Raw genomic sequence first — 23,070 nt, 5'->3', positions numbered from 1 at the left:
TTTTCCCTGCTCCTAACATCATCCCATCAGTCAAGTCTCCAGCGTTCTGGGGACTAGCACATCCCTAGACATCTCCTTCCAGGCGCTAGCTAGCTCTGTTTTCCCCACTGTCTCTGTTTCAGTCTCTTGAGGGAAGATGTTCTCTTCTGCCCAGTACAGCACACTATGCACAATAAGACAACTAATGGAAACACAAGTTTTAATAATTACATTAGAATGAAATACCCTTTTTAAGAGAGAACTGCCTGATCTGAAGAGGTCCTCTCGGAGCTAGCCTGTTTGCTATGTTGCCACCAAGAGAAATGGTGCACAATACCTGGTGAAACACATGTAGATTTTGCTGCCTCATTTGCTTTAATAGCAAATGAGTGGTGCTGCACGGTATCCTTGTATAGGTTAAAAGGAGTATGACAAAGCTGAAAATTAATTTACCCTGCTGCAAAGCATCCCAGTCAGCACTTACTAGCTGAAGGGAAAAAAAAAAAAAAAAAGAAAAAAAAAAGATGCAGTAGGAACAGCTCAGCCCCACAGGACATTTCTCTGCACTTTTCCATTATTTTCCAGCAGCTTTGCCATCGAAGCTTTCCTTTAACCATCACAACACACTCCTTACAAAACCAGCTGCTTTGTCCTTTCTACCTGTAGCAAAACATTAAAACCTGACAGGCTGACACCAAATTCTCTCAAGCATATGCACATGATGCGTCTTATTAAACCCGACCACACAAAAATCGATCCCAACAGAAGGGACCAATAATTTTCCCCAAGTAACATCAATCCACAGGAGACATGTTACCAGACCAAAGCCTCACTGTCTTAAGCTTTAGGAAATGGGAAATGTAAAATAACTCCACTTGAAGCAAAATGAGCTATTTCACGTTTCAGAACAGCGCCTTTGTTGAACACGGGCTCTCAAGCTGCACACATTACACTAGATATTTCGTTTCTCTTTTGTTTGCAGTTAAGGAGAAAGGAGGACCCTTAGTCCTCAGTTTGATAATACAGCCCTGGATGTTGTATGACTTAATTAGCGAGGGTAAGGAGGAGCCTGGGGCAGCACCTGGAGTCTCCAAGAGAAATCAGAGCTGACTCCCAGACAGCATGCAGGACATCCTCCGTGAGCGAGGTCCTATTTCTCTCTGCACGTGGCCAGGGCACAATCAAAGGGAGCTCAGAGCTCGTGCCGATGCTTTCTGGGAGGGGAAACAAGGCTCTACTCCCTTTGGGACTCCAGACAGCGCATGTGAAAGGGTGGAAACAGGCAGGTGACGACAAGGCAGAGAAGAAGGACATGGGAACCATGGTCCTGGACCTGACCACAAGAGTCCGGTCACTGAGTTTCTTCCCTAAAGATCCGTTATCAGAAAGCGGGACGAACAGGGAGGACTCCCTTCCCTCCCTGCTGTCCCTCCTGCATCCTGCCCACTCCTTTGCTAGGGCAACCAAGCATGCGGAGGGGCAACATTAATCTTTGGCCAAGGCCTTCCCCAAATTACTGAAGATCTCTTCAGATCTTAACGTTTTGGGGATTTTTAACTCTGCCCATCTGCATGAACTTTGCACTGGTGGAGCCTGACCGAAAAGCTTCCCTGCTATGCCCTCAGCACCAGCCCGCAGCTTTCACAAAGTTCCCCTCGGGGAGCTGGCAGGTCTCAACCACTTCCCCAAAGCTGTTGCCTCTTTTTCAGCTCTTCTTCCTTCGCCCCATTAATTTCCTGGATGTTGGAACCATGCTGGCACAGTTCTTATCCGAGTACTTTCTATTCCCCTGCAATCTCACCTCCGTGTTTTTACAACAAAGATCAGCACACGCCTGTTTGTGGACATAGCTGGAATACCTGGTAGTCTCTTCTACACCCACTGGCAAGAGCAAAGAGTCGCTGCACATGTGTAATGCTCCTTTCCCATTACCAGCAAGATGATCCAATTCCTGCTTTATCTCACGTCCTTATCTATTTACCCAGAAGGCTGGAACCTGCTCCCTCCCTGCACCCGCCTCTTCTTCCCTTGCCTATCCTTGCCCGTAGGCACTGCTGTACACTGCTCAGGTACAGGATGAGTGCCTTGGGAAGACACCACTTAGACTGGAGAGCGGGCTTCCCTGCTGAGCACCACCACTGCTGAGCAGAAATCCTCTGAGCCAAACTCTTGCATCCTCCAAAGCCAGAGACGTGACTTCAAACATCAGTCGGTCTGTAAGGTAAAGGGCTATATAGACAGCAGGGGGGCGTTTCACAGACAAAAAGTACTCTGTCTTCCCAGTGCTTGAGTGAGTTTTGGAAAAATTGCTCTATTTCACACAGAGAAACCAAGGGAAAAGAGTAAGTGCGAGCGATTCTGTCCCATGGGCCATGTGTGAGGCCCAGCCAAGAACCGAACCCGGACTTGTTAAGCCTCAGTGCTACATCCATCCTTCAAGCAGGGTGACTGGGGACAAAAGCACCCTCAACTTTTCAGTGCATGCACACGCTCAAGACTTCCACTTTCCACCACCCCTCTCGTCAGTGTTACGATCAGCCACAACTCCCAGGGGTCTAGAAACCTGCTCATAAATCATGCTGCTTAAGAAGAGGAAACAAGCTCGCAGATGTGCAGGTGCAAAAAGCTGTTTGCTTTCACAAACCAGCCTGTTTCTGGGCACAGATGGCTGCATGCACAAAGATGACAGGCTCATGATCAAAGTCTATTTTTGAAGATGTGGGCCTATCTGCAATGACATTAGGAAGCAAAGAACTAGAAAGCACACGCCTCTGACCTCAAATGGAAACAAGATCATCAGCTGATAAATACTCCACCAAGAGACCCTGTAGTACCGGGGCAGTTCTAATGACAAGTTTCTCATTTAAATGTTATTTTGCTATCTGGAAAGACTGAAAGCAAGGACAGAGAGAGAACGACCTGCTGCAGAAGAGCTGTTTGATCACCTGTACCGATAGCTGAAGAGCAGAGCAGCAAGAATCCAATCTCTCCGCAAGCGCTCTGCTCGCTTGGCACCGTCAGATAACAGAAAGCCGAGCTGGCGTGGAGGGGCACAGGAGCGCACACAGCCATCAGCTCCCCTTCAACCATCTCAGAGGGCTCCCCCCAGACCCCCCGTAATGTGACATGGCAGTGCTTCCTGACAGATGTCCAGAGGATCCCGCAAGGACCACAGCATCCCGCTGCCGCTCTTAAGAAACTGGCCCAGGGCTGCAGCTCAGGACAGCGAAGGGCAGATTTGTTCAGCTCTCGGTGTGCCCCAGATCTTAGGGCTGAACAATCCCAGCTGGAGCTGGTCAGGGGATTTCTGATGAAATGATTTCTTGCTGGAAAATAAAACAGAGATTTGGTGAATCGGAAGCTTTCGGCAGAAGCGTACGGGTTATGATGAAACGTTAGCTGAAAGACTTCTGGGGTTGAATTTTCTAGTGATGAAAACACGATGCTGGGGGAGGGAAACCCACTGCAGAATATCCCAGTACCAGGGAAGTAGCCCAGACCCCTAGGATATGAGATATTCTTGTTCAGTCCCATCCCCTCCCAAGTCGGACAGCACTGGCCTATTACTGAGCAGGTTAGTGACCAAACCACCACCAACCTACACTGGCACAGGGCTCTGTCAAACTCAGCCACTGGAATTGTCCCACTTTGAATGAGAGGGATCTACTCGAGCCTTGAACTGGGGAGTCCTCTAAGCATGTACACAAATCACAAGGTCAATCCAGGCATTCAGCTCTTCTCCACTTTTGCTGGAGACAGGTGAAGGGAAAAAGACTGCATTCATCTTGATTTTATTTGTTCACCTTCCTGTTTTCTACCACATGAAGTTTTCAATCCTTAAGAAAACTGCTCCCTGTGCAGCACTAATCAGATCATATAACCACCCAAAGATGAAAATGGCCACAGGGACTAGGAGCCTCCTGTCTCATTCAAGCAGGTTTACTATGACAGCTTCCATTTCTCACAAGCCAAACTCCATACGAGATGTTGCTCTCAGGTGCAATTTATAGGCAGGACATTGGAGACTAGGATTTCAATATTTTAAAGACTTTATTTAATGCCTCAAGCTAGCTTTTCAAGACCAAAGGATCAGAAAATAACTTCAACCTGAGCAGACTAACAATGCAAGAGAAATACCGAACCCTTAACAGGCTCTGAATTTATGACACTGAAATTCTGGAGATTGAAAGGATTTCTACGTTACAGTTAGGACCCACTACTGCCGCGAGAGGCTTCAGTAAACCAAATGCTGTGAAGCAGAGAAAAGCTATTGCTATTTTACAGGAGAACTGAGCTTCAGAGAGACCCTGGACATGTACAGCATCAGCCTCAGCCATACTCATGCTCCTACCTACTGCAACTGCAGAGCAGGAGTGCACTGGTTTCCACCACCCTATCTACTCTGCGCTACGAGAGACCAGTGGCACCATCCCTGGCCAGCTGGACCAGCCGAGGAGGCCAGCAGTAACCCCGTTTCTCGCAGCCAACGTGGCTCACCCCAAGCGGTCTGGGAATTTGCACCGAGGTAACGTGAAGGTCTCGGTCGAGACCGCAGCTGCCAACCCCACCCTGCTGTGCCGAAAGCAGTCAGGGTTTACCGTAATGCACCGCGCCGCGAGATGTGGTGGCCGAGGAGAGGACAACCCCAGGGCGGAGGAGACAGCTGCAGGAAGCAATCCTGCGCTCGTCTTCCCAACGTCTCCCAGAGGCACCGGCAAGGTCCTGGAGGAAACCAGTTACAAAGCGGTGGACTGCCTCCGGGTCCACCAGACCGTGCCCTAGCAGCAGGAACACAGCCGACCCCGCGTTAAGAAAGTAGAAATAACGGCAGAAAGGCTTGCACTCGCCCTGCATCGATGTCAGAAAGCAGAAGCACGCAAGTAGAGCTGAACTGGATTTGTTCGGGGCTTAGTGGTGGGAGAGCACCAGGGAAAACCCCTCCAGGTGGCTGCACCAACGTGCTCACCTCTCAACTCTCAAACCGTCACAACTGCTTTCGTATTAAGTGACTCAACGTGAAAACAGCATGATCTGTTATCATTGCCCCTCAAGCAACAGGACAGGTTCCCCAGTATGATACTGGCTCCCTAGCCTCAAAGGAAGCAGCAAATCAGACCCAAACGGCTGGGTTTTGTTCCCAGAATCACACAAGTCTAGCAACGTGAATTCCTGAAGCTGGACCACAAGGTTGTCCTCCATTTAAATTTTGTTTCCAAGCAAGCAGGCATTACTGGATGCTACAGTTTGTTGCTTACATACAAAGGAGACGGTGTTATGTATAGCAAAGGGAAGGAAATCTTTCCAAGGTTCCCTTCCTGCAGTTTTTGCTTCAATTGTTTCATCAAGGAAGGGACTGTCACTGCTGTTAACGTGACAGCCCACGAGTGACACGTTTGGCCACCCCTCACGCACTGTTGACTGTCCCAGCAGAGCATGAAAGCGGTCCATACAGAAGCTCTGGATCACTTCTGAGGCCCTGCCAACATCTGTCCTGTCAGCTCCTCTGTCAAAGCACGGAGGTGCTCTGATCTCAGGAATCTGTCTGCGACCCAAACCCTACCCCCTCTCCCTTCCGAAATCCAGCAGCTTCATGTTTGGTGACTGCCATTTTTTAAAACCAAAGCACCTGATGATGTAAGTAACTACAGAGCTAAAAGCACAAAATCCTACCAATCTAACGTAGCACTCACTTAAAAAACGCACCCTTGTCTGTGCACAGAAAAGAGCAAAACCGGCGATTCAACTAGGCATGCATATTTGACAAGGGAGCAGCCATAGCCAAACCATCCCTCAGACAGGCTTTGTAAAAGCATTACGGTAGCATCTAAGTTCAAAAAAACCAACATGCAACTGAGATCACTTGCTGAGATCAGGGCTGGATTCCGACACCATCAGAAGAGAGACCTGTCCTGGACCTGCTCTACGTGACAAGGCCCACGCAGACACCAACTTTTTCTGCTGTCTTCCAAGACAACCAAAAGACATAGGAAAACGCAGGCAAGGCTTGCTTGTGCTTGCCCAAAACACCACGTGTAGATGTACCACTGGCAGACTCGGCCCAGAGGACTTGGCCCTGTTTTTAATTTCAGGTGATAACCCTTCCACAGTATCGCAAGAAGACTTTATCTTGGAGTTTTGTACTCCGTACCTACGCTGCCAGAGCGACAGAATGGGAAGCTGGTCTTCAGTGAGACTAGGTGCATCCTACCAAACCACAGAATTCCAGTAAACTGGAGAAGCAGCAGCAGGGAGTCCCCCCAACCTTTCTGGGGCTCAGGCTAACATGGTCTCAAGGAGGCAAGCTGCTTCGCTACTGGCTGCGCTCTTAAAAAGGAGAAACAAAAATTAATACTTAGCAACTTTTTTGACAGCCTGTTCCAGCACTGACACCACTTTATAAATGTGAGCAGGGACAGTGCCAATTAAACTGTCTCCTTCTCTCATCTGTCAAATAACAATAAAAAAGTGCTACATTTGCATTTCTAACATGTTCCTGCTTGCTAGCTGTCAGGGTATCTACTCTGAGGAATGGCTGGCACGCGAGGGGAGAGGATGTGATGAAACACAGCAGGGGCAGTGCAGAGCTACAGGAAATCTTTTACTTGCTATCTCTGGAAACAGATAATCAACTAGAAATAAGCAGGAAGAGAGTTCTCCTCTTTGTTATTATAGACCATCAAAATATATGGCAATGCACTCCCTTATTGCTTTGTCACCATTGGTCAGATACAATTGAAAAATCTCCTTGTATTAACACTTCTCAGTACTTTATAAAACACAAACCGGTGCTCAGCAACCATCATTTATACCACTGGATCATCTTTTATAAGCTACCTGCCTTCTCACGATCTGATTATTTATGTTTCCTTGCACCTTCGTAACAACTTCTTTATTTTTGGTTTTGCACTCACCTCAGTAACATTCATCACTTTGATTGCTGCTAGCTGCCCAGTCTTAACATGGCGACCCTGTTAAAATAACAAAAGGTTGTAAGTAAAGCACATATGTAAGCTATGTATACAGTAACAAATTAGGCATATAACAACTGGGCTTGAGTACTTGCTTTCAATCACCTATCAACAACCTTTCAGTGACACAAAACTACCAAGGTAAAGTTTGGTGAGGTGTTATCAGGCCGATACCCTTACCATGCTCTAAAGTTAACCGAGTTACCTTTGCAGGGTTGAATTTCCCCCTTTAGCCCTAAGTAAGCAGCAACGCTGGGAGACATCTGCTGTCAGAACACAACACGGCATGAGTTCATGGGTCTCCATCCAACTCCTGTTCAACACGGGTTGCCACCCTCCGAGCCTCCTGTTCTAGGAAATCTCAGCAGAGGCCCAGGGTGACCTAATCAGAACAAATTTCTTGTCCTGCAACCCAGGGCTGATGCGTGCCAGGGAAGCAAGGCGCTGGGCAGCTGGCACCATCCCCACCTCCCCACCCGGCACGTTCTGCCTCACCTCGGGACAAAGAGAAAACTCTGGGTTTCAATGCATCAATCTGGCAACCTGCACGTGGCTGCCAAGAAACTAAAGCTGTATGTACTTTCTTGGGTTTGTTTTTTGGTGGGTTTTTGTTGTTTTTTTTTTTTTAAAAAAAAGACTTTTTACTGTGAAATGCTTGGGTTTTTACATTCTTACTGCAGCCGAGTTAACTATATCTCAGCTACCTCCCAAAAAGCATGCAGAGGCTTTGTATTTAAAACATAATCTTCTATGGTGGTGGGGAGGAACTCTCGCAAGGCTTTGACTGCACGTGTACCTACACACTTCACTAGTGAAATGCCCACACCCCCACGTTCATTATTAAGCAACAGATAACTGCTAATTTTAGACTAGGTAAGCGGCTAGTTTTTGAAAACAAAGCTAGGAAAAGGGAGGTAATAGGGAATAAAGCTACTAAAAGAGAAAACTTGATACCGAGACTGACAAAATGCGGTTCACAAGAATGTATATTAGAAACACAATGAGGAATCTTGATGTAAATTGCACAGTCTTTTGGCTTGGTTAGATCAAGTTGCTCAACAGATGCCGTAGATGCAGTCTTTTGCTGTGAAAACCAACACTAATCTCATACTGGAGGATAGTATCAGAAGATTTGTATGAACAGTGGATTGGCTACGCGTCCTAACTTCTCACTTCCATCAAATGTTCAGAAATGGGTTTGAAGCTTTGAGACTGCAATTTTGCTCCTGAAATAGTAGTGCCTGCAAAGCCGTATATCGAAATAACTAACTGACACCTGTTAAGTAAGCCATAGGAAATCAGGAAATCAAATATGAAATGCTGCAGTTTGCAGACAAAATGATTTGCAGGTGCAATTTACACCTGCAAAATTAAAAGCTAGGTTGATGTCATTTTAAAACCCAGCTCCTATCTGCACAAAATTGCATACTAGTGTTATTTCTAAGACTAAGCAGTTTTGCATCAAAGAAAAATGATTCCTCGTTCTCAGGCGATATGTCACAGTCATGTTTTCTTTTACAGAGAACTAAATCCTGCTGAGTTTTTGTATATTTATAAGTGTCCTCTTTCCGCGGAAGCGCTCCTGGGATTGCAAAGCTTTTTCTCATAAACCAGAATGATAGGATTTCTATATTATCACAGACTTTGGGAGGAAGACAAATGGGGCACACCCTCACCAGGCCCACAGCACGCACACCACCGTGGCCGAGAGCAGCTGGGCAGCGAGGAGTGTTATAGCCCAGCAGATGCTGGTGTTTGGTCAGCATCCATCCCAGCTGACGTCAATCCCCGTTAGCGAGCTTCCTCCGCACAGCCACGGCTCCTTTGTTGGAGGCCATTGTTTGCAAATGTTTCCAGGCATTGAATGTCTTGGCAATATAGCCAGAGAGGGGCCTTCCACAAAATACAGTCATGCTAGACACGCTGGCACCCTGACTTAACTCCAAAGTTTGTCCGGAGTCAAGTACACTGATAATTCCATGTCTCCGTCCAGCACACATCGCAGGAGACCAACCCATCGAAACGATGAGTCTCTCCTGGGCTGCTGTGCATTCTGCAAAGGATGATGTCAAGAATCAACACTGATTTTCATAATTACAGTGAAGCACGGAGATGTGCTTCTTGACTGAAAAAAAATAATAAAATCAATCAGTCAATCAATCCTAGGCTAGCATCGCACTTGATGTTGAATATTCATCAGAATAAGGAAGGGGGAAAGGCTTGGCATTCAGTTTTGATTTCAGAGCATGATACCTGGTCAAATTGTCCCTCTGTATAACAGGCATCTGTTATTTTGCAGCCACAGTTATTTCCACTGCATGCAAACCTGCTGCTCTCACTCACTTTCACCATTACAAATGAAAATACTGAACTGCCCCAAAAAGGTTTGGAAAATTAGCATTTATGGGAAAGAAAACTGCAAGCCCTTTTGTTTTGTGGGTCAGGATTCAGCTTTGCGCAACAAATGTGTCCCTATTAACCGAGACGCACAACTCGATCCTGCTCCCGCACTCCTGAAAGCTCCCATGTCTGAAACTAGGCTGCCTGCTGGACAGGAGGAGCTTAGCCTGTGCAGAGAGGGCAGGATCATGCCCTGTGCCTTGTCTCAGTGCCCTACCTTCCTCACACCGTGCAAAGTTACTACTAGCCTGAGGGAAACACGCAGGGTCCCATCCAGCCATCCCTCTGCACAGGCTCACCTGCAATAAATACTCTCCGACTGGGTAAAGCAGCCTTTACATGGAAGTAAATTCTGTTAACTACACACACTTCACACCTTTATGTTCTTTTAGGCCTCTTTATCCTGGAGCAAAACAGAGAGCGGTTCAATAAGCCAGAGAATCTGAACCCTTCTCAAGAGGCTGAAAGGAGCACTAAAAACTCATTCCTGTTGGTTTGCTCTAATTGTCAACTCATAACAATTTATTTTCAACAACTGTTATCACACCTTTTGGAAAGAGTCTCCCAGGTTTCTTGGTTGCATTAAGCTGAAGAAACTCACCTTCCCCTACCAGCACAAGTTTGTGCAGGGTAACGCAGAGGGCTGCAGGTTAACCTCATGAAAAGGTGTAAACATATCTATATATTTACATCTGCCTTTCATCAATTACCTTATAGGGATGAATAAGTTTAAAAGTGTGTATTAAAAAAAAAGTATCTTGGAGATTATAGCTAAATATATATCTACAGCTATATATCTATATAAAAACATTTTCATCATGAGATACTAATTTTACTGCCATCTCGGCAGATTTATTTTTGATTACAGTTGTACATTTTCCCAAAGTAAAGGATTCATCATTATCATAGAGCAATACATCTCAAAAGTCTCTGCACCTGCTAACGTATGCAATAAACAATGTGGCAGAATTACGTAACACACACCATCATTTGTCCTTACCCCTGACATCATCCCAACATACACAAATAAAACTTTCCTTTAAATACTGCCAAAGGAAAAGGTTCAGCCCATGGAGACAAAATAATCAGAGAACCCTGGAGACATCCTAAATTTTATTCCTTCTCCTCCTCAGAACTTCACTGTCTATTCAGCTAGTTACAAAAAAAAGGGGCTGAAGCAAAGCCACCCAACAGCTCACCCAAACACCAGCAGTCCCTGTAAGCAGTGGTTGCACACTGGCACCCTACTGAACTCAGCACCACCACCCAAAAAAGTGCGTGTGCTATTGCAAGACTCCACGCTAAGAGGGCTGAAGCTTTCAGAGGCCACGGGTGTTCACGTGGAGAAGAACCACTAATGCCTTTGCATTATCTCAGCAGGGTAATGTGCTCCACATTACATTTGCTTTAATGCACAGACCACAACTGTGCTGGCAGTTCAGCACAAAAATCACAGGTTTCTCTCCTTTACGTTGGTTTTTCAAACTGTTTCGAGTTGTTTTTCTTTGACATCTCTAAAAGCAGTAAACCTGAACCCAGCCCTGGGCTTCTTGTTAACACACTGACTCTAGTGCCTAAGTAAGGAAAGGTTTCAGGGCCTGGCCCCGTATTTTTTTCATTTATCAATAAATCTCAGAGGTTAGCCAGAGTTCATGGGAACTCACACATTGCTACTTCTGCTGAAGCCACAAGGTTGAGCACGTTTGAATTGTTTTGAGAAAGGTGGTGTTTTGATTTTTGTTTAAAGCTCCTAGGAGCAACTGGCTGTTTTAACTGTTTCCCAACCAAATCAGATCAACAGATTCGCTTACTTCCAATGATGAGATACGCACAAGTTCGTCTTTTTTGATTTAACCCAAAACGTGAGGAAGAACACGGGGCATTGCCCTCCCAGCCCTCTGTGCAATCCACTGCTGCCAATCCTTCCCAGATCACTAAAGGGAAGTGAAATGCCTGTCAGGATTCAAAATCCTCCGTTGCACATTTCCTCAGAAACTGGGCAGAGGGCAGGAATGGTCTGTGGGCCCACACTTCCCTAACAAAAGGTTTCATCTTTCACCTAAATGCTCCATTTGAGAGCAGGTTTCAACTCTGGAGAATGCAGCCAAAACATCCAACAGCCATCTGCAAGTCACCCATATTCCTACCCAAGAATACAGCATTAAACGCTATCAAGTTCATACAGAGCTCTGACATGAACAATTCTAAAGCTCAATGACTTTCTAAAGTTGAAGTTCCTGCCTACATTTTGATGAGGTATCCAAGCTGGAAGAAATTCTACCATTAGCTTTGAGTCCAGCTAAATTCCTTGTCTCCTCCAGAAAATATTTCTGCATAAAGTCTGCTGCAGTTGCCAGTTAGTCACTACAGTAACAATCAGCAAACCTGGAGCCAGCATACAAATTTTTCAAATCTGCATAGTGCTCATTGCAGCCACATTTGTGGAAGATGCTTTATGCCAAAGATCTGGTTCTGATGAGCTCCAACCGTGCATTCTCTCTGCAGGGAGATATACATGGAATAGCACAGATCGCTCAGTATTGGAGGTATATTTACCTTTTTAGCTCAATTAGATAAAGGAACCACTTATCTACGCCCTCTACTGAGGGTCAAGACATGCACTTTTTCTATCTACATCAAACAAGAGTATCAGCATTAGCCGTCAAGCTATTAGCTGATAAAGGGGCTTTACGTGAGTTAAGTATATTTACAAAACGATGCAGTCAGTCATGTACAACACCTTTTCCTGTTAGGTCCAAACAAAAATTTTGGACAGTCCCTGGCCTGGTGCCACGATTACAACCAGAGACCCACGGTCCCGGTGACACACACCTGAGACTGTAAGGCTGCGGGTCACAGGCAGAGAGCTTGGTTTGACATCTTCCCTCCCAGACCCTGCAGAGACGTCTCTTCCCAGGGGTGGCAAACAGCTCCCGTCAGCTTCTCTCCGCGCTTGCGATCCGACAGATTTGAAGTGGACAATTCCAAGTCCAGACGACACAACCCAGCTGTCCTGTTCCAGCGCTGCGCACCATGCCAAGGCAGCCCACGGCAGTCCCATCACACGCTTCCTTTTTGGCAACGGGCGCTCATTAACGTCCACGTGTTTCTGGGTCTGTCTGACGGAGCTGTCCCCGTTTAACCGCAGCAGGAAAAAGTGCACGTGAAGGACAGGGACTGCCGGCTGGAGGATACCGAGGCAGCACGACGCTGGTGGTTTTGACTGCGCAGAAGTCCCCATCTGTGTCTATGTCCTGTCCGCAACCAGAAGCACGACCTCGCTTTTCTCTGCCTTAAAAAGCAGCGTTTTTGGCGAGGCTGCGAGGCATCTATACGCAGGGGTGCCTCCCAGATGCCAGAAGCCTTGGACGCTCGCTACTTTGCACCTTTGCGCCCAGGCGGAGGGCAATTTTGCATCAGACACGCTCTGCCATCAGGCACGCGCACGTGCATTGCACTTACGCTGTGCACAAACACAAATCACTCACAACACCTGCACAAGGCTGCGGGACTCCTGGGTGACCCTTCCCAGCACTGCCCGCCTGCGTAAGCCAGAAAGCTGGTAGATACCATAAACTTCACTCTTGGGCCCTTCTCTGGATAGCGAAGGTTTGTATTTGCAAGCAAGATCTGGCTGTTGGAGGTGGAGGACTTTTGAGGCCAGAGGTCTTTCTCCCCCAGAAGCATTTATTACGGGATAACCAACGCAGGCTGCAGCCACGTTTATTACGGGATAACCAACGCGGGCTGCAGCCACGTTTATTACGGGATAACCAACGCCGGCTGCAGCCACCCACCCTCCGGGAGCAAGGTGAAGGCACAGCTGTTTTGCTGCAAGTTCTTACTGAAAGGGAACTTCAGCAAGCAGGTTTCCTGTTCAAAACCTACTTAGGAACTTTGAAGTTTAAGCCCATCTAGGGTAAACCTGCACGGCCCTGCGGTTGCTGGTAGACTGCCAGCTCAGCCTTCTGCACCCCAAAGGACGGCACCCCACCCTTTCGCCCCTCTCCCCTCCACCCTTTCCATCCTGGTAACACAAGGAAAGCCTGTAAGAGATTATGCATCACATGAACAATGCCCTACAGAGGGATCCAGGAAACCCTATGTCCTATTCCACATGACCTTAACAAAGTCACGATCCTTCTGTTTCCCTTTCCACCTACATAGGACTTTTCTACGTAGACCCAGCTCTTCAGAAGAGACGAGCAACGTTTGCTATCGCCAGCCGGGGAACACCAGCTTTGCTTGCTCACACCGTGGGCTCACAGCTCCCGTGCGGCTGCAGCGTGCACCCCAGAGCACGCCGGTGGCTTAGCATGGCAGGGAGGAGGACCCCAAGAACATAAAACCTGCAGATAATGCTGTAAAACCTGCTCTTGCACTGCGGTTTAGACACAGCCGCTGTTTTACAGCATGCGGCTACTCACGACGGACACCCTGCTGTCCCTTGGGGTCTTGACTAACGTAACCAAGTGGACAGGGTTTGCAAATCTGGGGCTGTCGGGTTTTGGCGCTGAGAAGTGTCACCCAACAAGAGAGTCTGCAGGAGAGCTCTATCAGGGAGACCAGTCTGTGATCCTTGTCTCAGCAACTGGTACCACCACAGGAGACAACTCACGGCAGGCATGGTTGGAGCTCTTCGGCTAAACATGCAACAGTAACGCAAAACTTGAAATGGGACAGGACTAAATTCCAAGGAAGAAGTTATTACGAGTTTGGAAGCTTATAGCTTGTTTTTGTTAGTTAATGGTCTGAGGCAGAGCTCGGGGTCAATCGTGCACTGAACACTAGCACTGCATTTCAGAAATGATCCCTTTCAGTGCAAACTGTAACATGCAATCCACAGCAATTCCAGTTGAAAGAAACAGTTTTGTTTCTTTTTAAACTAACACACACAAAAAACAAAAAACCAAAACACCCAACCCACCACAACACACACCAGCCTTGGGTAGATAATTACCAGTTTCAGAAAGTTGGGGTTTTTGTGTTTTGCTTTTTTTTTTTTTTTTTTTTTTTTAAAAAAAAAACCATGAAGAATTCCAGACACCAGCCAGGTGGAAATGCAGCTATAATTTTGATTACAGCATCATCCTTTTAATCATGCAACTCAGGCTGCAGAAAGCCTACTCTGATTGACATTATAAAGTTTTAGTGGCACTTCTGTCACAATGTCTCTGGATGTCTGTTGTATTTTGGGGCCGCAAATTAAAGAATTGTATTCCCCTAGCGCAGTTGTTCTCTTCTTTGCAGTACTGGGAGGTGCTGAGATTTGGAAGCCTGGGCTCTGTTCCAGGTCACCTCTAGGGTAGCCCTCAGCTCCCTCTCCCAGCTGGAGCACACCCTCCTTTCTTTGTAAGTGACTGCTTCCACGCCAGCCACGCAGGATGCAGGACTTCCATAAAACCACAACCCAGCTGCATTAAATGCTGACCATGCGGATCCAACACGTCTGCCCTTTCACCCCCACATCTGGCACCCCATTTCCAGACAGTCCTAGGTCTCACCCAAAACCGCTTGGCCAGCATAGCCAAACGTTGCATTTCCCCTTCCCTATCTATCCCCCATAAACACCCCCTTCCAAACGGGAACTGGACACCTTCCTCTGCCATTAACTCTGTGCTATTGAGAGGACGAGATCGCAGCAGACTGCGGCATCGCAACGAGCTCCAGAGTTGACTGCGGCAGTCCTCCCCGTTGCTCTCAGGCTAGCCAAATTCAGACACCACCAGTCAGTCCCTTCAGTTGTAACGGGACTGCTTGATTGACTTACTCGACTTAACGTTGCCTTCAGAACTGACCGTAGATGTCTTCCTACCAGGGAAGGCAAAACGTGTCACCTAAACACCACAAACTATGATCACCCTTGTCCACAGCTGGCCAGAGTGGTGAACAACATAAATATTAATACACCGTAAATAATCAAGACATGCTCTTCAAGATTTATGGGGGTTTTTTTCTCCTATATGCTAATTCCCACTCTATTCTATGATTAGGTATGTTCCAAGAAGTTAGCTAAGATTTATCACTTTGAGTATAGACCATGCTATGAAGCTGAATGCTATTTACCGTGCCCCAGAACTCAGGCTGTAAAACATTAATAGCAAAATCTAACGTGTCTGCACGTAGATACATAAAGAACAAAATTTAATTAATAACACTTAGTGCACTTCAAGCAAAAGCATGTTACATTAATGAAGAAGTATTAGAGATATATACTATTTATAAAGAAATTAAAAAGTTATTAAAAAAAAAAGTTACACTGCATTCCTAATGAAGAAGGATAATTTTGTAAAGGTTAACAAATTTATACAGCAAAAATTAGTTGAAATTAGTGAAAAACAAGTTCCTCTCCTAGAAAACACTGCTGTCCTATTTCTGTGCAGAACAGGTCATTCTGTTCCTCCCATTGCTTCTCTCTCTCCCCCCTCACCTCAGAAGTGGGTCAGTATTTTCCACTTAGAGTGAAAATATTAGTTTTATAAAGTTTTTTTAAGTGAAGTTTTAGACTTTCCAGGGGTAAGATGTTAAAAAAAAAAAAAAAAAAAAATTCAGGAATTTCTCTAAGGGCCCCTACTTGTGTCACATGCTTAAACAAACAAAAATATCACTGTAACTCATAACACTATAGAAGACAACTAAGTTGGCAGTGGTACAGGCAGACTTCCCATATACTAAAATAGCAACACATTAGCCAAGAGAAGAGATTAGAACACGTAACTTCTATCAATCACTTAAAATTCTACCCCGCTGGCTAGAAGGGAGGGCTGGATAGGGGTCATTTCAGTGGGTCCTGATCAAACCACCTTGATCTCTGGAGGAAAAGGACAGTTTTTCACCCCTACTGCAAGTATCTGTACCACAGCCCTCATGAACTGTAAACCCCAAGAGGCTCCAGAAGCAGTTTTTCTGTCCAGTTTTTTTTTGTGGTTTTTTTTTTTTATCCTTTCAGTTCCTATTTCCTGCCATTGTACAAGTGGAAACGCAGATTGTTTGCTTTGCCTGTTTGTCTGTGTCTGACTGCAGACCAGTGGGAAAAGAAAATGAAACAAAGGAACAAATTCAGGCCCTTTCGCAAACACCTATTTGATTACCTACATGTTTGCAGTATCACTATGTTCAATTGATCAGATCACCATCCTTAGGCAAAACACAAACCACTCAAGGCTACTGCATACTTGTAGAAAACTGGACTAGAGATTGATCTTTTGGGATTTTGCTCCGAAAGAAGTCACGTTGCAATTAGCAAGACCAAGCAAAGCACTAAGTGTTTTTGAAAATACCATCCTAGTCATAATAAGAAGAAAGGAGTTTTTGAAACGGGTGGTGTCTGTAGCAAACATCCCATGTAATCTGCAGCTCCGCGCTCATTTGGAGGAAAGTACCCATTCCTGCAGGTTCTCCCTACTCGGCTAACACGCAGACGTGATGCTTTAGGTATCCTCCTGCTATCTGAAGTTTCTGAACAACGCGAACAACATGCAAGAAGGAAGAGCAGGACCATTCCTCCTGGGGCAGGAGGTAGCCCTTGGTGGGTAACGGCAGGAATCGGAGAGCTGCAGCTCACGGCGCAGCTGGGAAAGCCGACTTCACGGACCGCCGCCGCGCTCGGGGACAGCGTTGGCTGGGGACGCGCGGGGTTAGCGAAGGGGTGGCTGCTCCTGGTTAAGGACCAGACTCCCACCGGCTTTGGTCTGCTCAGTCTGGTTTGTATCTGCAGGTTCTTCAGGGGGGTCTAAGGGGAAGACAAACACTGAAGCTCTAGCTGTCCTCGGTTCAGAAAGTCATCCACTTGACTTTAGAGGTAACTGCAAGCCCCTGAATGGAAGTTGCTGCCAGCAAGGAAAGAAAAGCAACGTTTTGGGGCCGTACGTGGGTCAAGAGAGCAACTCAGACAGCAGCACAGTGAATGGGAGGAGAGGTCTGAAAAGCAGGCTGTGCAGTTATCCCCTTTTCCTCACACTCCATTTATTAGGACATAAAACCCCGATTCCTTTGAGCCTAAATTCCAGCATTTGCACAAATAACAGTTTCAACAGCCTCGCCATTCATCCTGGGCTTTGCCATTTGTCACGCCTCAACGTCTGTTGAAAGACGCCGGTGGGTTTTCAGCCTCAGACACCCCGTTACGGCTCGCTACCCCTGCCAGGGGCACGGAGGCTTCGCAGGCACAACAGCTATTCTGCCTTGGGGATGCCCGGGCTGGTGGGTCTGCAGGCATCCAGCAGCAGCAGGGATCCCGGCGCAGGGATGCGGGGATACGTTTGCAGACCCGCGGCTCCTCTCGCCGTTGGGCAGGAGAGTTGCGACCGTCCTGGCGCTGAGCCAGTCCCGCTCCGCACGTGGGGAGCCCAGCAGTGATTTATGACAGCCAAGGTCCGCCGTGCCGAAAGTCTATTCATCCAGAAAAATAAACAGTTTAGGGAAAAAAAAAGCCTCAGCCTTTAGAAGGCTCTCACTCTGCAGACCAGGGGCCGTTGAGAAGCTAAGTCTAGGGAGAGGTACAAATCCCTCCACCCCGGTGAATTTTCACCGGCTGACTCATGCTCATCCCGTTTACAGAAAAACAGGGCGCTAGAGAAAAATCTATACGCAGCACATCTCTGCTGGATGAAGTCACAAGCAGTTAAACGTGTCCCACCAAAGGGAAGTCAGAGCTGGACCACAGGAGGTCAGCTGAGGGGTGGCCGGACTTTCGGAGCAGGAATCCCTCAAAGGAAGGGTTTTTGGCTCACCGTCACTACGAAGCTCTCAAGGTCAAGCTGCACACAGCAATTACGAACCTCATGTTATGAGCGTCATGTTTTAACTTTTAAGTAATGCAGCCTTCCCAGACACATGCTAATAAAGAAAGGCGTTACTAGCCTTCTATCCCACCTAAACATCACTCTGCGTGCACATTAAGCTCTCAGCAATTATATCAATGAATTTTTAAAAATCCTTCAGCATTCTTGTGAACAGTAAGTGTAACGTAGTTAAATTTTCTCTTGCATATAGTGCAGAACTTGGACAAGGTTCTGCATGGGTTAAAACTGCATCACTGGGTGTTTTTAAAATGGCTTTAAGGCAGGCAGGGTACACAGCTTGGACTGCAAGTTCCAGCCTAGATGATAAGAGCTGCCACAACCTTAAAGGTGATTTACTTTTTCATTCCAGTTCTGCTGGTGTTTTTCTCACACGGATTGCAATATACCATGCGGGTACGCGCCTCTGCAGATGACCGCGTGCGACAGTACACACAGCACTGCACAGGACAGCCCAATACTAAAACTGGCATTAAATGGGTTTCTCTTGGGGTCTCTGAGCCTTTCCTTCAGTACTTCATGGCAAATACCCTCCCTACAGCTCTCTTCACCTGAGGTGAATCCTGAAGTCAAAAACTCTACTGAGCACCGCTGTCAAGTTCAGAAGATCTGAGGTTTGCCTAAGGAAAGGTCATATTTTTTCACACACATACAGAAGTCTTCACAGACCATTTAACAGAGGAAAAAAGAGCATCTACTCTCACCGCCTTTTCATTTGGCACTAGCTGACGCAGCCTCTCCAAAAATAAAAAGGGAGTTAATGGACACAATTAGTCTGTGAGAAAATACATCGGTCTCCAGATTTCTGAATGAGCTCTGCAAGAGATGAACTACATGGCACTGATCTCGCAGCAGCAGTCAATTCCTATTTCCTTCCAAAATCCTATTGGCCAGATGGTCCACAAAACTCAAGGGAAAATTACTTAAATGTTTGGAACGGATTTCAGTATTAAGTTGGTCTCCAAAATGAAACCAGACTACCCTTCTAATTATTCCTAAAAGTAAAGTATACCTTGCTTTTCTAATTAAATTAAGAAGGAAGGGTACTTCCAAGTTCACCTTCCTAAAGCAAAAAAAATCTGAATTCGAGAAGAGCCTTGGTGTTATTTTTTTCTAAGCTGATCTATCAGCTTCCTACAGCAGACGCCTGGCTGGCAAAGATTCTCCTCTCGAGCAAACTATAGGTCAGATGTGCAGTAATAGTTCCTGAACAGCTACAAGCAGTTACTGTTCAATGCCGTATCTTCCAATTTTCTGTATTACTTGTAGGGATCGAAGTCAATCACGGCAGAGAGAGAAATGAACAGTGAACTCTTGAGAGGAGAGAAAAAAAAAAAAAATACCCCTGCAGAATAATTTCAAGAAAATGGCTAAACACATTACAGCTGAAGAACCGCAGAGCCTTAAGCAATGTAGACTAGCATAATTACCAGCACGTATGAAGCAAAAGCAGCAGCTAACCATTGGAAGAACTGCTCACAAAAGGGACCGAGAGTTTCCTGCAATTAACCACTGAACAGCTTTACCAGATTTTGAAACTCTCATCTCTTTGCCTTGCCCTGTTTAAACAGCCCAAGTTCATTTTGTACAGCGTAAGATGAAGTAGCGCACGATATAGTGAACGATGCATTTGGGTAAAACAAACGCAGAGCCCCAGCACAGGCTGGGGACGCCCTGCCCTCCTCTGCTGGATACACTTCCCAGCGGTTCCCTGCAGGACTTCCCACCAGCAGCTACTGATGGTTTCTCCTAACGCTTGGCTTCTTGCATGCAATTCTAGCTCCACCGACGCCCGCGGAATTTCTGCCGTTTGATTTATTGGATCTGAATTTGCCCCACAAAAGGTTAAATTTCTCAAAGGAAACAAATCCCACTTTGCACCAAGTTTTCCACTGAAAAAGTGTGTATATTCAGTGCTTTCTCTGTTGGAGAAGGTGTGTTCACACTGATCCTGTCACAGGTCTGAGCCAGAGCTTGTGACGGAAGAAATTAACCTAGGCCATTACCACAGCGTCTCCATTTGTGTAAAGGTGTCCGACAACCAACTGCACGACTCCTACCCAAAGTTCACTGCCTACTGGAAGTCAGCCTCTTCATAAAGCTGCAGGTGAGGGCCAGATAGAAACAGAGAACACTTGCTATTCTGGTTGATTACACATACATTTACATTCACAGGCATATAGATTTGACTGGATTTCTCTCATTCACGATTTGTGAGTTGGTATGTGACATGAAGCTTTCCCAGGCAGAAGTGGCATCTCTATAAACTTGTACAACACCAAATACAACGGGGCCCAAGGTACCACGGACAAAAGCGCACGCACATGCACACAAACGCATACACAAACATGCAAAACTATAAGACTGAAATCCACTGGCCCGGCCCATGAAACCTCAGGTGTCAACGAAGCTGCACCAGAACCCTTCTTGTGATACGGTCTCAAACCCAGTTCTCATTTTCCAAGCTCTGAACCCTATCTGCTTCTTTTACCTTGTGATGGCAACAGCCTATCCAACCAGCTGCATCACATCACAAAGCAGCTGTCAAGAAAGAAAAAAGCAAAACAAACCAGCAAAACAACCTAAACATTCCACGAGGCATCCAGCTAATGCCAGCAGCTTGCTGGAGAAACGGGGAGTAGCAAGTATCTGAAGTCTGGTTTACACGTATAATATAAGCTCTAAAAACTAGCAGCTCTGCTTTAGCGTCTCTTCTAATTGTATTGGCTTTAAAATTTACTCTAAAAGTTTAACCATCCACAAGTTTCAAAATAACTTCCTTTTTCAGCTTCTTTGCGTATTCCATCATCCCTATCCAGATGCCAAAATACACCACCAACAGCTCATTGCTCCTTAGGATAAATCTGGTAATACGTGCCAGGGAAAAAATTTGCAGGGTCAGCTAAAACTCTAGAGCACTGCCAATGCACATATTTAAATAACAGAAATTTAAATAACTATGTCTCTATTTACGACAAAAGCATCTTAAAAAAAATAATAATCAAAGAGCATATGAAAACAACACACCAGAAAACCCACCTCCCAAGCGCTTAGTATTGCCTTCTAGTTTCTGAACATTTAGGTTCAGGGAGGGACACGGGATTACAGGGAACTGCAAGCTTTCCTCCACTATCAAAGACAGAAGCTTAGCCAGGTTTCTTAAGAAAACAAGGTGTACGTGATCGTGCTGCCCTTGCATCCAACCATGTTTTAACCTGTCAGCCCATTTCAACCAAAACTGACAGACAGATAGAAGTCTCAGAAGATGATTCAATTCCTGCGTGCTTCGTGAAAATCGGAGACAAACTCCCTTCCTCCAGAGACGAGGGCTCCCAAGTGGGCTCCACGGTTTCCTACCGGACACAGCCTGCCAGCCAGGGAGCACGCAGGCTGAAGGGTCACATCGGAGGGGGGGGGTACGGAGTAAGTGGGGGCCACCGGTGTATGTGCTAGCAGAGATCCTAAAGGACTCAACAAAGGGACCGCCGAGGTCAGAGGTGGACGACAGGACAAGAAAGGACAAATTTGCAAGCAGTACATTTTGTTAGTTTTACTATTTAGTTTTTCCTCAAAACCCAGGAAGTTTGAACAACTTCAGAATTTACCGTAAACCCATCTCTTGCCAGTGCTTGCAGGCTACTTTCCTCTAGTCTTAGCATTAATGTTGCAAAAGTGTTTTCATGTTTGCACCATCGAGGCTTACAGAAAATATGTATTTTTGACACGTTTGCACAAGAAAATAACTACACTCAATAACAGAAGGGTTACAGAAAACCAAATACCTAACAAGAAGGGGCCCTGAAATTAGTGTCTGAGCTACCTTTAGAGATTGGCTCCCCAGAACTGATTCTTATTTGCCGTTTACTCTGTAGTCAAATGAGTGCAAGGTGAGCATAAAGCACTGTTAGCATTTTATATCCACTTTGAATAGGTAAAACAAATGACATCATGTGCAAAGTACTGGGAAAAACTAGGTTCCAAATAATTATTTTTAAAGACCTGGTTTGCACACGTGGTTTGACCCACTTTAATTAGAAATGTATTTCCAGCTCAATTTTGTTAAGTGTGGACATGCTCACTGGCCTGCATTGGTTTTGTTCGTCATTTCCTTTTCATTGATCCAGCCACACAGGACATCATTTTCCAAAGTGCTCATCTTTTGCATATACCTCCATCTCTGTCCGTGCAGTTTCACGGTGGCTTTAACAGAAGAAGAAGGAGATTAATGCCGAGTTCTTTGGAAACTCCCATTTATTTCTGCTACCAGCTTTTCCTTCTTTTTGAAAGAATTTGGTTTAGGAAAGTCAGCAATTAACACTGATTAAAAAGCTGAGTGTTGTAAGCTTAATACTCCTGTGTCTCATGATCCAGTGAGAACAGGGGTTTTATCACCAACTGGCACAGCAAATTTTGGCCACAGTCAGGGGCGGGTCCAGCTAGTGGTTTTGCCCTCGCAGCAGTCATATGCGAGAACATGTTTCTGTGGCAAGGCAACAACCTTCTACCTGCTAAAAGCTTCCTTTTGTTTTTGCCAAGTAAAAAAAAGTCAAGAAGAATAATGTAAGAAACTATTTTCTGCCAAACCTCAAGAGAGCTGCTGTTCTGCTTCGTCACCAGCTCCAGGCACACGCCCCGTCATGTAACGACGCCAGCATCCCTGCATCCCGGAGCACGTGGGTCAGAAACGCTAAACCTCGGGAGCACGTCCGCAGAAACAAAACGGCTACGCTGATGGGAAACACGGATGTGGCAAACACAACGCGGGGGGGAGGGAGGGAGGGATAAAAAAAATTCAAGATATAAAGGGCTCTGCGTCTCATCTATTTCAAACGCTGCTCGCTAACAAAGGTTCCATCGGCAAGTGCTGATGCACAAGCATGGATGTCCTCAGCAGCCAAGACACGAGCCAGACGTGGCTTATC

At 46.2% G+C, this 23,070-nt stretch overlaps 1 protein-coding gene across 5 annotated transcripts in view; it reads right to left on the bottom strand.

Moving 5' to 3' along the window:
- The window catches only part of NRK (Nik related kinase), a 106,730-nt gene that overhangs the window by 65,043 nt on the left and 18,617 nt on the right, over positions 1 to 23,070 (bottom strand). For all 5 annotated transcript variants that reach the window (XM_049827567.1, XM_049827569.1, XM_049827565.1 and 2 more), the window contains exon 3: positions 6,891 to 6,947. In XM_049827567.1, coding sequence (XP_049683524.1) covers positions 6,891 to 6,947 — 57 coding nt within the window. The remainder of the gene's footprint in view (positions 1 to 6,890; positions 6,948 to 23,070) is intronic.

This window comes from Accipiter gentilis, chromosome 24, assembly GCF_929443795.1.
Source record: "Accipiter gentilis chromosome 24, bAccGen1.1, whole genome shotgun sequence".
Lineage (NCBI taxonomy): Eukaryota > Metazoa > Chordata > Aves > Accipitriformes > Accipitridae > Astur > Astur gentilis.
The sequence above is the reverse complement of the archived record's forward strand: the minus strand, read 5'-3'. Positions and strand labels throughout refer to the sequence as shown.